General features: G+C 48.8%; 1 protein-coding gene across 1 annotated transcript in view; it reads left to right on the top strand.

The window, feature by feature from the left end:
* Slc16a2 (solute carrier family 16 member 2) overlaps window positions 1–14,383 on the top strand; it is a 122,647-nt gene extending 108,264 nt beyond the window's left edge. Inside the window, exons 3-6 of the mRNA XM_006991572.4 lie at window positions 2,921–3,371; window positions 4,347–4,490; window positions 9,835–10,063; window positions 11,765–14,383. Coding sequence (XP_006991634.1) covers window positions 2,921–3,371; window positions 4,347–4,490; window positions 9,835–10,063; window positions 11,765–11,985 — 1,045 coding nt within the window. The 3' untranslated portion in view covers window positions 11,986–14,383. The remainder of the gene's footprint in view (window positions 1–2,920; window positions 3,372–4,346; window positions 4,491–9,834; window positions 10,064–11,764) is intronic.
* Window positions 14,384–17,599: the final 3,216 nt, after the last annotated feature.

Below are 17,599 nucleotides of genomic sequence, written 5' to 3' on the forward strand. Positions count from 1 at the left end.
ACTGAGCTAACTTGAAAGAGACTTGCTTTCTGAGGATGACTCCCCAGAAAAAGCCATGGCTCTCTGGGCTGAAATTTCCATACACAGTGGAGAATGAGACTCATGCTCTGTCTCAGCTAGACCCAATGGGAGCGAGCCAACTGTCTTAATGACTTGAGCATTTCCGGCTGCCCAGACTACCCTCCAGCAGAGCTTAGATTTGGCGTGCAGTGGTGTGTTGGTTCCAACCCATCCAACTGGGACAAGGGAGAGGGTGAACCATATCCTGCCTGGAACCTTCTCAGCCCTCCCAAGGCAGCAGCTCTACACTTTCTGAGGACCCTTCTGGTGGTCAGCCTCATTTGCCCCACCCCCGGCAAGCTGGTACCAGATTCTTGTGGGGGATGGGCTAGGCCTCTCAGTGCTACATAGCCGAGGCTTGTTTCTTGAGGCAGAGCACAGCAAAGTGTAAACAAATTAGCAGCATAAGGATCTCATTTCCCTCGCAGCCCACATGGGCCGCGGCACAGGAGGGAAATGCACTTAGATGTGGTGTTTTCTCCTGGCGCTCTTATCTCAGCCCACTGGAGGAGGCATTTTTCTCTCTAGCCCACGGCCCCCTCTTCTGTTTGATCCTTCTGTAAGAACATTTTCAGAGCCAAGAAACTCTCTGGATGGTTTCGTGTCCAGGGAGAACATGATTCTGCTTGTGGCTCAAACTTGAAGTCATTCTTCCTATTGTCTCACGTCGAGCTCTGAGTCCCTTTGGGTGATTGGAACAGGGCAGAGCACAGGCAGCGCTGACGAGTCTTTAGCAGGCCCAACTCAAGGAAGGCTCTCCCATCCTGGAGCCCAGTTAGAAACATTCACCACACAGCACCCTGAACTAAATCCCATGGTTTCCCCCAGAAAACCTGACAGAAGAGAGGCAGTCAGCTTAGCTACAAGTTCAAAGTAGAGACAACCCCCTGTTAACTAAACTAAGCCCCCTACTCACGGTCAGCAACTATGAGCAGATGGGAGGCAACAGTGATGATAGTTTTCTTGGAATCAAGGGGCCACTGGCAGTGCAGCACAAGTCCAGTTCTTCGGTATAAAAGCTGGGTCTGTGTCTGAAAAACAAGAAGAACATTGGTTAATTTAATGGCCAGATAAGGACTATTGCAAAATATATGGAAGCATCCAAAAGAAAACAACTATTCACTAGGTTGTGCCAGTATTGTGTGAGGGTAGATGGCTAGCCAAACTGACCTGCCCATGGCCTTTCCCCTTCTAACACTTTGCCTTCTGTTACAGAGGCCTGTGGCAGAGCAGGGCCTATGAGCAACGGCCTGTCTTTCTCAGCCAGGCCCGTAACTTGAGGCTTAACTTCTCTAGCAATCAAGCCGACTTCTTACTCTAAGGGAACTAATCCATATTATATGCAGCAACAGAGACAGAATTCTGGAAATTAAAGGGACTTCTTAACTCACAGTCCCTATATACATCACGTGGAGCTTGAGATAAAAGACTTGGACTATCTGGACCTTGGGCAAGGATGCAGAGAAAGGAGGTTCTCCTGAGATAATTAATTAGCCAGTCTTTGAAATATTAAGGGCCCTGAGAATAATGGCACACCAAAGAACCCTAAGGAACAGCTCAACCTTCCAAGACCAGAATCTTGGCTCTTTGAAGGCCTTTGTTGTTACTTGGAATAAAACTTTGGTCCCCCAGTCTACTCATGGTGTCTAGGTAGGAAGTAAAGTAAAACTGTTTTCCTTAAGGCATAGGCTGACTCCTTGTAGCCCCTCACCTAGCCTCTGCAAAGCCCATTTCTGAGTTTTTTCTTTATTTTTCTGTTTTTTTAATCCTCTTTCATGGGATGCTATAATCACACAGATCTGTATTAAAGTCCAAGATTTGAGGTTTTTTGTTGTTGTTTTGGTTTGGTTTTGTTTGTTTTGAGACAAAGTCTTGCTGTGTAGTCCAGGCTGCCCTTGAACTCCTGATACTCTTGTCTTAGCCTCCTGAGTGCTGGGATTACAGGTGTGTGCCACCACATGTGTCCCAAGGCCAAGCTTTTTGTTAAGTGCCTGTCCAAGGCAAACTTTATTCTTGATCAAGAGAATGCATTCGGAAAAGCTGACACACATTTAAAGAAGATGCACTTGGTTTTTGGTCGAACTTGGGTGGTAACTATGTCTTTTCTCCATTGGCTGGGGTCTGACCTCATAGTCTTACTCAATTGGCTAGTCTTTTAAAACTTAAGGCTGCTGGGCATGATGGTGCAAACCTTTAATCCCAGCAGTTCGGAGGCTGAGGCAGGCAAATCTGAGTTCGAGGTCAGCCTGATCTACAAAGTGAGCTCCAGGACAGCCAGGCCTACACAGAGAAACTCTGACTTTAAAAAGAAGAAGAAGAAGAAGAAGAAGAAGAAGAAGAAGAAGAAGAAGAAGAAGAAGAAGAAGAAGAAAGAGAGAGAGAGAGAGAGAGAGAGAGAGGAAGGAAGGAAGGAAGGAAGGAAGGAAGGAAGGAAGGAAGGAAAGAAAGAAAGAAAGAAAGAAAGAAAGAAAGAAAGAAAGAAAGAAAGAAAGAAAGAGAAAGAAAGAAAGAAAGAGAAAGAAAGAAAGAAAGAGAAAGAAAGAAAGAAAGAAAGAAAGAAAGAAAGAAAGAAAGAAAGAAAGAAAGAAAGAAAGAAAGAAAGAAAGAAAGAAAGAAAGAAAGAAAGAAAATAGAAAGCCAAGCATTTTTATCTGGAGTTACTTTAGGCAAATGACCTCTCAGGGCCTCTGCATCCCCATCTGCAAAGTGGGGTTCAGAGGTTCCCTATCTGCTCTACAGATTGGTGGCAAGGAGGACTATGGGTAAAGGTGGAGGAATGGAGGTTTCCAAGGGCAAGGGAGGGAGGCAGGTAAATTGCCATCAGACTGCTGAAGCTAACTCTTGGTGTTTTCTCCCACAGCTCCCTAAGCCTGCGCTACTTCACCTATGGGATTCTCTTTGGTTGTGGCTGCTCCTTCGCCTTTCAGCCATCACTCGTCATCCTGGGCCACTACTTTCAGCGTCGCCTAGGTCTAGCCAATGGTGTGGTGTCTGCAGGAAGTAGCATCTTCTCCATGTCATTCCCCTTGCTTATAAAAATGCTGGGGGATAAAATCAAGCTGGCCCAAACCTTCCAGGTGCTGAGTACCTTCATGTTTATCCTGACGCTGCTCTCACTCACCTACCGACCACTCCTGCCCAGCTCCCAGGACACCCCAAGCAAGAGAGGCCCCCACACGCTGCGACAGCGCTTTGTGGCTCAGTTCAAGAAGTACTTCAACATGCGCGTGTTCCGCCAGCGCACCTACCGCATCTGGGCCTTTGGGATCGCTGCCGCCGCCCTTGGTTACTTCGTCCCCTATGTCCACCTGGTGAGGAAGAAGCTGACCTCCACCAACCCGGAGTCCAAGGGGAGGGGGAGACATTGAAAGGGCAGAGCTTTGGGTTTGGGGATTTAGCTCAGTGGTCGAGCGCTTGCCTAGCATGCACGGGACCCTAGGTTTAATCCCTAGTACTGAAAACAAAATGTTTAATTGGATAGATGGCTTTGAGGGAAATAAGCATCGCTGTAAGAATGGCTCAAATGACCCAAGATGTGGTTTGTAAAGACTGTTCTGAGGAATGCTGGTCTCTGGGGTCAAATGATTTTGTTCAGGAAATGGCATGTATGGGAAATCTCTAGATTCATATGTAGTAATCTCTTCATGATAGTGATAGATCCTGCAGTTCACAGGCCCATTCAGCTCTGTTTAACCAGCACCCACCACACTTTCTTGGCCACAGAGCTGTTGGTTGCAGAGCAGCTGTTATTCTGCGGCCTGTGAGGTTTTGTGTGGATGTGCAGGTGCCCTAGGGATGGAATGCAGGGCCTTGTCCCTACCAAGCATGTCATCTACCACTGAGCTACACCGCCCTAGCCTGTAGACCTTGTGTTTCCTAAAGTATACTTTGAAAGAGTTGCCTGAAAGGTGGGCCCTTATCTCCTAGTGACCTGATATTTTGGCCTGTCAATTTGAAGTCATTGCATGGGGATGTCATAGAACACCTAGATTTTCTAAGTAGTTTGTCCTGTCAGGGCTTAGAAGGCTTGGAAGTGCCTATCCCTGTCGACTGTTTCTCAAAAGCCCAAATTCCAGAGAGTCTAGGATAAGTAGCCTTTGTGGTTTCTAGAAGCAACCAGGGGCCTTTTCCTGGAGCTAGGGGACACAGGGAGGTGCTACTCTAATCAGAAACTCTTGTCCTGGTCCAGGGAAATAAGTGATAGAAAACTCTGGATAGTCCTGCATTTAACCAGTCAGTTCCTCTTTCTCCTCCTGTTCTGGGGGTCCTGGTGTTATGCTTTTCAGACGAAATATGTGGAAGATGAGTTCAAGGAAATCAAGGAGACCTGGGTGCTCTTGGTGTGTATTGGGGCTACCTCTGGCCTTGGACGTCTTGTGTCAGGCCACATCAGTGACTCCATTCCTGGACTTAAGAAGATATACTTGCAGGTGAGTGTCCACTTGTCCCCAGCCTAGCATAGGTTATCCCTGTACTCTGGGATAGGATGTAGGGTGGGCCACTATAGTTCTCTGGGCCCCGACTTTACGCATAATAGGTAAATTCTCTGAGCCTTAGTTTCCCCTGCTTTTAAAGACAATCATCCTTATTCTCCTTCCTTCACTAAAATAGAGTAGAGAGTCAGGGAGAGCCGTGTATATGGAACCTTGCAGAACATATAACAGGTAGTTGTGTGTTAATAATAGCCCAACAAATTAAAATGGAAAACTCAGGCCCCAAGTTGGATGTGTCCCCAAGTAAGGATTTGTTTGCTTCCCTATGCTATCCTGAAATCTGAACCACTCTATAGTGCCTCTCTCTCCTCTAGGCCAGGCCCAGGTCTGTCACCTCTCGAATTTCCAGAGCTACTTAGTTAGCATCAGGCACTGGCTCTGCAATGCCATCCCTGGCAAAGACAGGCAGATCTCTGTGAGTTCAAGGCCAGTTTGATCTACATAGCAAGTCCCAGGACAACCAGAGCTATGTCAAGATACCCTTTCTCAAACAAGCAAACAAACCTGAAATTTCATCCTACCAGTGAACACCAAAATCATGCCAGAAAAAAACAAACCTTACTCCTTCTCTCTAGCCCTCACTGTCTTATTTGTGCAGTGAGAATAGTTCTCCCCTTTCCTAACTTATCATAAAAGTGAGCATCAAAACAAATACAGCGGTGACCCAGTTTAGCCCTTCTGACAGTGATACAGATGTCCTCACACGGTGGGCAGTGAGTACCCAGGTATTCTAGTGATCCCTTTGTGTGGCCTGGGTTCTGGCTGGTTTGAATACAGCCAGTTTTTTTGTCTACCTAGCAGCAGTAGTACCTTCCTGGCCTGGCTCATGGTTCTGATCCTGCAACCAGGCTTGCCAGGAGATGCCAGACTGTAAAGCCCTGTGAAAAAGCAAAGGCAGCCACAGAACACAAGCAGTCACAAATTACCCACCAGAAAGAGGTTGAGTTTGGGCTCACTTCTCTCCTGGGAAAGCCCTGAAGGTACTTCTGAGAGGCCCTGACCTTTGTAGTGGAGAGCGGTCTTCGGCAGTGCCAAATGAGTTCCTAAATGCCGTCAGGTGTCATGGATAATTTTCTGTGGAATTTAATTCTGCTGGTTGCAAGAGCTGGTGACAGCTTCCCCAGAGGTATGGGTTCCCTTGTGGTCCACCCAGGCCAACCTAGCATCATACTGAAGGAGAAACTGAGAGACCGGCTTCTTCTACAGAAGTGGCCGAGCTGAGCTCCTGTGCAGCATGCTTCTCATAGCCAATTGTCTTAGTTTGCTCTCTACCGATAAGATAAACACCATGCATCACAAACACCATGCATCACAAACACCATGCATCACAAACACCATACAAAACTGAACACTATACATCACCAAACACTATACATGACCAAACACCATACATGACCAAACACCACACATGACCAAACACCATACATAACCAAACACCATACATGACCAAACACCACACATGACCAAACACCATACATAACCAAACACCATACATGACCAAACACCACACATGACCAAACACTATACATGACCAAACAGTACATATAACCAAACACCATACAAAACCAAACACTATACATAACCAAACACCGTACATAACCAAAAGCAACTTGGGGAGGAAACAGTTTATTTTATTTTACAGCTTATAGTCCATCATGACCAGAAGTGAGGACAGGAACTTGGAGGCAGGAACTGAAATAGAGGCCATGGAAGAATGCTGCTTCCTGGATTGTTCAGCCTGCTTTCTTATAGAGCCCAGAACCATCTGCCCAGGGATGATACCACACACAGTAGGCTGGACCCTTCTACATCAATCATCGATCAATGAAAGGTCCCATAGGCATCAGGGTAGTGGTGGCACACACCTTTAATTCCAGCACGCGGGAGGCAGAGGCACGTGGATCTCTAAGTTTGAGGCCAGCCTGGTCTACAGAGTGAGTTCCAAGACAGCCAGGGCTGTTTTACAGAGAAACCCTGTCTTAAATTCCCCTCCCCCCAAAAAAATGTCCCATGGGCTTGCCTAAAAGCTAATCTGATGGGAGCATTTTCTTATTTGAGGTTCCCTCTTCTTTAGATAACTTGTATCAAGTTGAAAAAAAAATCTAACTACCATACCTATCTTTCTCTAAATGATGGACAGCAGGCCCAAGCCTCAGAGATAAGTGAACTTCCTAAGGTCAAACCAAGGGCTTGTAACTGGGATAAACAAATTATGAGATATTTAATTCCTGTGCAAATATCTGAATGGCTTTTTGTACAGGAGTATATGTGCTCTTCCAGCCTCTTTCACATGTCCCCCACCATGGGTCTTCCCTGCCAGTATCAGCAGCTTCAAGATGCTAGAGAGTTCAGAAAATGAGACCAAGCTGGCACTGAGCCAGAAGTTTCTTTTGCGTTGAGGCAGCAGCCTCTGCCTGGTGCTGTAGCTCACATGCTTCTGTCACTACAGTTCCCAGCAGAAAGGCAGGGCCTAGGCTGGTTTTGCTTTCTTTTGTGCTGTTTAGAGCTCCAAGGGACAAGGAGGCACAGCTAGTTATGAGGCTGAGCTAGGTAGAGCCCAGGACTTCTGCTGACTTCCCCCATTTTCTTCCTTGTACTAGACCAATTTCACCACTTAGAGTGATAGAAAATAACATTAGAACATAGCTGAGACATCTTCACCACCTTATAGCCTAACTCCCTCGTTTTATGAATTTTGAGGGCTTGGGGCTGGGATGGGTATGCTTCAGACAGTAAACTGCTTTCTTTGTAAGTATAGGGACCTGTGTTTGACCATCAGAAGCCATGTTTTTAAAAGCTTGGCAAGAAGAAAAGAGAGGATGGCAAGATGGCTCAGTGGGCAAAGGTGTTTGCCACATGAGTTCAATCCTCAGGGCCAACATAAAGGCAGAAGGAGAGAACCGACTCTGCAAAGTTGTCCTCTGACCTCCACATGCACACTGTCACACACACACACACACACACACACACACACACACACGCACGCACGCACGCACGCACGCACGCACGCATGCACACGCACACGTGCGCACACACATGTTGATGCTCACGTGGAATCACATCACTGGGGAGGGAGAGATAGGAGGGTCTCTGGAGCTGATAGCCAGCCAACCTAGCCTAATTGGTGAGCTTCAGGCCAGTGAAGATCTCTTTCTCGAAAGAAGTAGACAGCCTTCCTGAGGTGGGCATATGGAGTTGTCCTCTGACCTCCACATGTATATCTACATGTGCACATGCATCTGAACCCACAAATACACACACACACACACACACACACACACACACACACACACACACACACACACACACACACACCTTTTCAAAAAGAAAATTGAGATTTTTAGGACCAAAGCACAAGACAATGGATGAGCTTCTTTCTTTTCAGTTTTTTTGGTTTTTGGTTTTTCAAGACAGGGTTTCTCTGTGTAACAGCTCTGGCTGTCCTGGAACTCCCTTTGTAGACCAGGATGGCCTGGAACTCACAGAGATCTGCCTACCTCTGTCTCCCAAGTGCTGGGATTAAAGGTATGTGCCACTGACTTCCTTTCAGTTTTTCAAGATGCTCCATCCTGGGAATTGGTGGCCTCCTTTGCTCTCAGTGTCAGCTGCAGAAGTTAGGCCTGGGTAAGGAAAGGAGGGCACATAGCTTCAGATCCTCAAAAGCCACCCCATAGACCCTGTGGTACCCTACAGTTAGTAAAGCCAACCAACATGCCAGACATGTAGCCCCTGAATAGTCTGTTAAAAAGGAAATAGAAACAGCCTGCCAAATGACCTCATTTGAGACCATTTTTGAAGGCTGCATTCCAGTTTGAGGAGGGATTATAAATTTCCAAGCCTTGACAAGGCCTCGTGGAGGATGATAAGAGAGAGCTAGATACAACAGTTAGCAATTTCAGCTAAATAAGATCAGTTAATGGGGTCCTTTGTGGTATATAATGATACGAACTCTTAACTGCCATGATCGCCTTGATTGATAAGTGGGTCTGATTTTAGCTCATGGTAGCTTGTCAACCTCCTACAGGAGAAGCTGGGGCCGCTCGGTTCTTATTACTAGCTTCTATGTAACTACCTCAAAATGGCCTGGACCAAGTTCAAAGTCACCCAACAAAGACATTCTAAGATGGCATTATCTTCTCCAGAAACCAGTTCCTAACCTAACAAAACTACTGTCAGCAACAACACAGACAATCTTGTAGGTCATGAAACAGATTTGACTTGTGTTTCTTCTGTGTTCCTGGGTATGTTTTCCTGCCTATTGGTCAATTGTGGGCTTTTGGAAAATCTGTGGGCATCCTAAGGCCTTAGTAAGCAGATCAGGTCTTAGATCTGGCCCTGACATGACCTGGCTCGACCAGCTGCAGTGAGCTGGGAATGGGGTCTCCTCTCTATGCCCACAGTCCAAGGCTTCAGTCTGGCTCACAGACACTGATTGCAAATGGCCTTAATTAAAAACCAGAGAGAGAAGGGGGGTGGTTTTCAGAAGAAAGACAGGTTCTTCAGTTTGCAGTCATTTTTCTCAGCCCAAAGAAATCGCAGTGACTCGTCAGTGCTCCTGGGCTGCTTCGGGACCCTGCAGATACCTTAATGTTGGCTTAGCTCCTTTGCACAGCCTCTCTGTTGCCTTCTCAGAGAGTCTTGCCAAGTTCAAAGGTTCTCAGAGCCACAATGCCTGAAATATCAGAGATAGATTATGTGGGCCATATCCTAAAGCATAAGAAAACCTGAGACAACTTCCCAATGGTCTCTCTCAGGCCCGGGTATTTTCTAAATTCTACCCCAACCAAGATGGATATTGGCTCCTTCTCCATTTTAATAAGCTGCACTTTGCATCGAAACCCCCATCTAATCATCATGCAAGCCTTCCTTGCCTTCTCCCTTCCTCCTCCCATGCCTTACTTGATCTGAGAACATGAACAAAGCTTAATCCCAGACCCTGTCTCAGGATCAGAAAGCAGAAATAGTGATTCCTCCCTTTGCTCAGCATCCATTGCAAAGACCAACTTCTTTGGCTATGGGCAAAGCAATGTCCTTCCCCTCTCACAAGTTTTTGTTTGTTTGTTTGTTTTGTTTATTTTGTTTTTTGTTTTTTTAAAATTCAGCTGCATAGGCGCTCTCTTAAAGACCAGATCCCCCAGTGAAGGGTTTAGACAGGACTTGAGTACATAGTAAATATACTCCAACTGCACGCTCTGCTGATACCCCACATAGTCCCATTTTACAGACGATAGAAAGGAAGATCTGAGAAAAGAAATACTATTTCGGGCTCTTGTTTCTCTAGGTCCTCTCATTCCTGCTCCTGGGCCTGATGTCCATGATGATCCCCCTGTGCCAGGACTTCTGGGGCCTTATCGTTGTCTGCCTCTTCCTGGGATTATGTGATGGCTTCTTCATCACCATCATGGCTCCCATTGCATTTGAGCTGGTGGGACCCATGCAGGCTTCACAGGCCATTGGCTACCTCCTGGGCATGATGGCCCTGCCGATGATTGCTGGCCCTCCCATTGCAGGTGAGGCTGATCTCTGAGGAAGGTGTGAGTCCTGTTTTCCTTGGGAGGCCCCTAGCTCTTTGGAGTACCTCTGCTTGAGACCTCTTTCCCCTTGATCTTCTGTATAAACATCCTTGTTAGAGTGCATGAAACTCCTAACAGAAGAGATTAAACAATACACGGGCATGGGTTGTCCAGGGCTGTATACGTTTCACTAGCATTTCATTGTAGACAGTGTGCCTCCTTCTAGAGAGCAGAAAGAAAAGTAAAGGTAGCCTTCCCGATCACTGTGCAGCCTAGGCTGACCCGGTAGACTAAGCTGGCCTCAAATCCTTCATCTTCCTGATTCAGCCACCCAAGTACTGATACTTTTTTAGGTATGCACACCACACTGACTTTGGTCCAAGTTTCTCTTTACTCTCTCCACAACGAAGTGATTAACTTCAAGGTAGTTGAGTAAAGGAAGTGGTAAAAGAGAAAGTTAGCTTGACTGGGTTTACTAAAACTATAGGTACCCTCCACTTCCTGCTCTTCCTCTACCGGTTTTGGAACTGAACCCATAGTAGAGATTGAATTAAGGAAATACTCCAGGGCTGGCAAAATGCTGCTGTGACATCTCAGCATCCAAACTGCTCCCTCCACCCTCCCAGAAGAGCATAGTGAGTACAAGAAAGCGGAAAAGCAGTCAAGAGAGAACTTCATCTCCTTTCCAGGATTTACTGCAAACCTCAGCTCATGTGTTCACTTCCCCTGGGCTTGTCAAATGAGCGCATTCACAAAACACTCCTTGAACACCAATTAGGTGCAAGGCATTGTGAGAGCACCGTGTGACCGTGGCAATTCTTTCACTCCAGGCTCTGGTGCAGTGGGAGCACTACTAGGAAAGGAGCCTCTACCCACCCAAAGAGAGCCAGAGAATGCACAATTCTGTCCACTTGGCTTATTTCCTGAGTAAACAAAAGGATAAGCATCTTCTGGCCTTTCTTAGGTAGTATTTCTGGACTCATCTTCACAACGAGGTACCTTCTATTAGCTTCTGAGGTCAGCTTCTCAAATCAGACACACCCATGGGGTTGGTAGCTGGAAGAACCCAAAGGACTCATGCGTAGATGAACTGGAAGAAGACAGACAGGCACATTCAGCTCAGCTTCTTCCTAGGGCAACTGGAACTTCAGAGAAAAGGCCAAGAGGAGGGCTGTAAAGTGATTGCCACGCAAGCCTCCTGGTCTAAGTTTTATCTCTGGAATGTAGAGTTGTCCTCCAACTTCTGCATGATCACCGTGCAATGCATGCGCCCACACACACATCATACACACACAGTAATAATAAATAAATGTGAAATAAAACAGGAATTCAGCTGAATTGCTCCACAAGAACAATATAAGGGTGGGAAGGAGGGGGCTGGGGACTTCCACCGTGAACCATTCTCTTGAGTCTTTTGAACTCAATTCCTTTGTAACTCCAGCCCTAGGAGTGACTGAAAGGTGGCTCTTAGCTTAATGAAAGACAAACACGGAAACTTTAAAAGAAGCTTCATTAGCGTCTTTGCTAATGATATTCACCTCAGAGGCATTTAGCCTTGAAGTTGAAGGAGCTCCTGAATTAGGGCTGCACAGGCCAACACTCTTGATTGGCACTGGCTTGACCCCCAGAAGAGAAGAGAGAGCATCTCGGGGTTGCAGAGAAAAGCTAAACTAAGCTCATGTCTCTTGACCCTTTCAGGCCTTCTTCGAAACTGCTTTGGTGACTACCATGTGGCCTTCTACTTTGCCGGTGTCCCCCCCATCATTGGGGCTGTAATCCTCTTCTTTGTCCCTCTGATGCATCAAAGGATGTTCAAGAAAGAGCAGAGAGATTCCAGCAAGGATAAGATGTTGTCCCACGATCCGGACCCCAACGGAGAACTGCTGCCCGGCTCCCCAGCTCCTGAAGAGCCGATTTAACGCCTCTGTCTTGCCATGGTGTGCTCCCCCGCCCCGCCCCGCCCCGCCCCTCCACTCTCCCCTGCTCAGCATTTACATTTTTGCCACCAGCACACTTGTTCCCAACCCTGTACACACAGCATTTCAGCCACCTGACCATCTCCTCTGAGCCAACACTCTCAGTGTTCCAAACTCGTTAACCAAATTCTCCCCGGTGAATGCCTTGAAACTTGCCAGGCCCTTCTTCCAGGATCTGGGAAAATGTGGGATCACCCCCTTGGCCTTTGGATCCTCTCCATATACTTTCTATCCCCCTGGGGGGAGGAGGAGGAGAATGGGACCTCTGGCCCCAGCTTGTTAGTTACCCACTACAATCAACTGCCAAAGGTGCTACTGTGTCCCCAGAACCCAGTGGGAGAGACCCAAGCCTCTGCTGAGGAATCTGTTGCCATCCATCCTTGGGAGCCATTTGGGAGTTGTGGGCAGGAAGGCCAAAAGAGACAAGGACCTTGTTTTGGATTGACGCTCCTAAGGGCTCTGCGGAACCCCGTGAAATTGTTGTGAACCATCTGTTTCCCTCTCCCTTCCTTTTCTTTTCTCTCTACTGCCTCCTCTCTATCTTCTTCCCCTCTATTTCTTCTTACTGTCATAGACACATAGGTGCTTGAAGAAAGGAGGGACCCAGAGCTTGGGCCAATTGGCTTCATTTTGGCCCAGACCATCCCGAACACTAGCACTAATCCTGCTCATCTCAGGCGGAGCTACATCTCACTTTTGGGCTCAAACTGATATATAATTATAGACTGGAAGAGCAGGCTATCACATAGGGAAGGGATCTTAAACACTACAGAGTTTCGTGTATCACTGATTTGGACAGATGAACCAAGAGGCCTTCCCAGTTTCCCATCCTTGTAGCCACCTGTCAAATGTGAAGAAACTCCTTTCATCTCATCAGACACAGGAGGAATGATGACAGTTCACTGGCATGATGGGGGATGTTGCGATGGTTAACGACTTGGTGAAGGACCAACTCCTCCATCTCTCACTTTTCGTAACAGGTCAATATTTCCACCTGGGCCAGGCCAGGAAATGAACTTAGAAAGAAAAGGAGAAAAACCTCATTGTGTACCTGTCCCAAAAAGACATAGGCAGCAACTGCACCTAGGGTTGGACAATTTCTTTTCGGAAGGGGAAGCCACCCTAGCCTCTACCACCCAGTCTGTCCCCCATTCTAGGCATCCTGGGCCACTCTACTGAGTGGGTATTACAGGTGCCAGAAAAAGGAAGTTCTGGACCACCATCATCCCTTTGAAGTTGGTGCCAGATACTGCCCTACACCCAGGCTCTGGGCAACAGTCTTACTGAAGAGCATTCCAAGTGCCCCTGGCCAGAGGCAAAGGGCACTGCCAGCCTGGTCCAGTTGCACAGCTCACCTCATTAGGAACTCAGCCTCTCTCCTCCCTGTCTTTGTGTGTGTCTCTCTCTCTTCTCTAAGCCTTTGTTTATTGTGTTCCTGTACCCACCCTTTCATCATCTTTTGCCAGGCATCCCTGGCTGTTACTTGGACCCAACAATAACTTGCCACCCCAAGCCAGGGTCATCCCAAGGCCAGGAGGATGAGGTTGCTCTGAGGGGCTCCAAAGAATACAATGGTCCCCACACATGAGTTTTTCCGTTACTAACAGGCAGCTGGGGCATAGTTGGCCTCTGATGTTTCATTCAAGGCCAAAGTCCTGAGCCCCCCTCCGCTGGTCCCAGTCCAGCTCTTATCAACTCCCCAAAGGAAAACCCATTGGTTCTTGGCTCTGAGGACAGGAAGGGGTGGAGTTACTGTCCTGTCAGCTCAAGCATCTGTGCAACAGGAGAAACTGGGCCCCAGGAGCCCTGTGACTCCCAGGAGAGGCCATTGAAAACATCGGAGCTGCAATGCCTCGGCTTCCATTCGTCCTTGCCCCACGCCCCACCCCCTCCAAGCCACTTGGGGTGAAGGGCTGGGGAGGGGGGGAATGAGCGTGCAGTGCCTCTTTTGTTACCCATGGCTGGATAGCTCTTAAGAGTCAGGCTGCCACTCACTTCTCTCCAGATGGAGGAAAGACATTCACAGGTCCCAAATCTGCCCATTCAGGTGTCGCCTAACATTGGCAGGGTATCAATTTTTTTTCTCACGCATGTGTGTGTGTGTGTGTGTGTGTGTGTGTGTGTGTATGTGTGTGTGCGCGCGCGCGCGCGCATGTGGGCTTGTGTGCTTTCCGAGAGACTGTTGTTTGGCCCAGGCATCACAGTATTAATATTTAGAATAGGAAGTAGCCTCTTAGGCACCACAGTTAAAACAAAAAGAACAAACCAAATTTCAGAGCTTGAGACCTGGGACATTTAAATCCTCAAGGGGTTTGGAACAAAATAAACAGATCTAAACGTTTGGTTTGAGTATGTATGTTGTCTACAAGGGTGCCATAGCTTTAACCTGGTTGACAGCAGAAAATTTGGCTTCACAACTGAAGTTTCATTCCAAACAGTATTTCTGTCTGGTTCTCTGCACTCCAGGAAAGCTGACAGTGGAAGAGAGGAACTGGGGGGAAAACTGTTTCAGACTGAAATGTTCGATGGTACTCTTTAATGGGGGACGTGGTTACTTCACAAAATGAGGACATAATTACTGGCTGAGCTGGAATGGAGGCCCCGTCAAGGCTAGGCCACCACTTTGATAGAAAAGCGCCACACAGCAAATCCGCAAATACAGAGAACCCCCAGCTGTCTTCCTTTATTTTATTGCTGGGGTCCTTACAGAGGTTAATATATCTCAGCTACACAATGCCACAGTCACAGAGGCTGGAGTGGAAGGTGATCCATGAGAGAGACAAGATTGTCAAAGCTAGGAGCAAACCTAGTCTTCGTTTTTTATCTGGATTTTAAATGGGGAAAGTGAGGCTAGAGCTAGGAGAGGGGTTCTTCGTACAGATTCACAGCTCATCGGGGACAGAGCAAACTGAGGACATGCCCACCTCACTGTGCAGCAAGCTCATTCCTAAAGGAGCAGCAACAGCACTAGCTCAGAGCAAAAGTAAAAGTGGAGCGAAATCTCACTTTCAGCACACCCCAATCTCTTCAGCATTATCCTTGCTCCCAACCCACACATAGCCCTGGTGTTCTGTCTCCCTCCCAGTCACCTTTGTGCAGCCTTGGCCTTGGAAACCTGATTCAATCAAATGTCCTTCCACTCCCAACAACCCAAGAGGTACTAATAAAATCCAGCTCCCTCTGTCCCTGTGCTGGACAGAACAGCGACAAAGCAGGAACTGGTGTCCTTTGAGAGAGGATGGTTTACCACCCAGCTCTTGGCTATTGTTTCTCCTTGCTCAGTGCAGACACCCTCGGGCCGCTGGCCTCCTCCCACTAAGGCTAATTACTCTGTCCCGATGCCAGGCCCCAGGCTCTCTCACCCAAGATCTTCTGCCCCCTCAGTGCCTCCTCCAGACCCCCCAGGGCTCAGTCTGTGTTTGATCACTAAGGATCATTAGATTTCAAAGCTGTAGAATCCTATAATTTTTTATGAGCATATGCTCTCCCCCAGGGCCTTTTCATGTCTGAAAAGGCAGCCAGCAGCTCCCTACCACTTCTCCACAGAAACAGAGCAGGCCAGCTGACAGGGATTACAAATCCCCAGTTTCTGACAGCTGGTACCAGGAGAGGGTGGGCGCTACTTAGAACAAGAAGCTTGAAGCAAGTTGTGAAATTCTAATAAGCTGAACCATAGCAAGACCCCAGAAAAACAAAAGGGAAGGGGCTGGATACCTACCTCCTTCAAGGACTGAGGAGGCTGTGCTTCAAAGGCCTTTAGATGCTTGCCTTTCAGCTCTCTCTAGTGGTCACCAGACACACAGCTTCGTGTCTGGTTTTTCTGGTCATATCAGTATCAGCAATGTTTCCTAGGGACCTGCTGTGTGTCTGGCACGCTGCAGAGCCCAAGAACTCAAGGTATGAAAGGAATAGAATTAAACACAATGATTAAGACACAAGAAGGAATTTGTACTATCTTCTTTGCAAGATATCTTTTCCTCCTCTGGGCCCAAGTGACCTGTTGCATACCAATCGGCGCCAAAATTAGGTCCTCTTGGGGACAGGACAGGGACCACCACGCCCCGACCCGGACCAAGACGCCCCACGCCCTCCCCCTCTGCTCCCCGCTTCAGGCTTCCCGGGCTAATTGCCCGGAAGAACTACCCCCGCCTCAGCGTCGGTTTCCTGCTGAGCCCGAGTCGGATAAAATTAGCCCGTTGCTCTCATCCTACAAGTGTCTGAGCCACGTACAGCGGGGGAGGGGCGGGGTCGATTGGGAAGCTGGCCGCCAGGCGCCCTCCCCGCTGCCCACCCGCAGCACCTGTCGCGTGTGCCCTGCGGCCGCAGCCTCCCCCCTGCCCAACTGCTGCCCCAGATCAGAGACTGTAGACCCGCGGGGCGACCCTCCCCTCCTTTCCTTTGTCATCACACCCACCCCGCGTGTCCCTGCAGTGGCCGGGCGCACAGACCCAGGGCTGCACGTTGCTGAGTGACATCGCCCCTGAGCTCCGCACCCTGGGACCGCCTGGGGGTGCAGGCGGCGCTGGGGACGCCGCCAGGTCTGCGTCCTGGTCACCTGCCACGTGGGGGACCGGGACAGGTACTCTGGCTGCTTGGCGGGCCTGTATCCTTTCTCCAATCCGGGAGGGATGACAACCCTCGTGGGGAGCAGCATCTGCTCCCGCTCCTCCTGCGGAAAAGAGACCTGGAGCAGCCTCGCACCCGGCCAACTGTGCCAACTGTGCCCCAGCCCCATGGACACACTGCAGCTGCCACTGGTCCCGGCTCAGCTACTTCGAGATGCCCCGCCTTCTCCACCCTGCCCGCCACCGCCCCTGCCCGCCACCGTAGCTGTGGTGACCACAGTGCCCCATACCCTGTGTCTCGAGCCCTCGACCTGATCCTAGTTGAATCTTCAGAAACCCTCTTCCAAAGGGCCCACTCCTCCCTCCACGAGCGAGCATGATCCCAAAAGTCCCAGGGGTGACATATGGACACTGCCAGCAAAGGGCCTGAATGTGTCCCGTCCCGGCTGAAAGCACAAGGGGCATTAAGGGGTCTGTGCACTGAAGGACCTCCTGCCAGAGACAGCAACGTCCTCCGTCCTCCCTGTGCTCCTCACTTTACCTCCAATCCAGTCAGCCCCACCCGCCTTCTCCACTCAGGTCAGCCCAGCAGCCTGCTTCTGCCTGAGACTAGAAGACCTGACCTTCAACCTCCCCACTGAAGACCCCTCAACGGTCCCAGAGAGGCCTACACAGATCTCAGTGCTATGGCATGACTTCCCATGCACCAGACCCTGGGTTCAAGCCTCCAACACATCACACACACACACACATACACACACACACACACACACACACACACACACACACACACACACACACACCAGTGCATACCCCCAAAATTCTGGGAGCCAACTCCGCTTGTGTGAGTGTGCCCACAGCACAGGCTAGGTCCCACAGCACACAGATCCTCCCTAGATCCCACTCAGAACAGCTGCCATGAGGTCCCTCAAGGGAGCAAATAGGATTTGCCTGGTTGGGGAACCTTCTTCCAAAAGCGATACTGAGCCTTG

The sequence above is a fragment of the Peromyscus maniculatus genome, chromosome X (genome assembly GCF_049852395.1).
Source record: "Peromyscus maniculatus bairdii isolate BWxNUB_F1_BW_parent chromosome X, HU_Pman_BW_mat_3.1, whole genome shotgun sequence".
Taxonomy (NCBI): domain Eukaryota; kingdom Metazoa; phylum Chordata; class Mammalia; order Rodentia; family Cricetidae; genus Peromyscus; species Peromyscus maniculatus.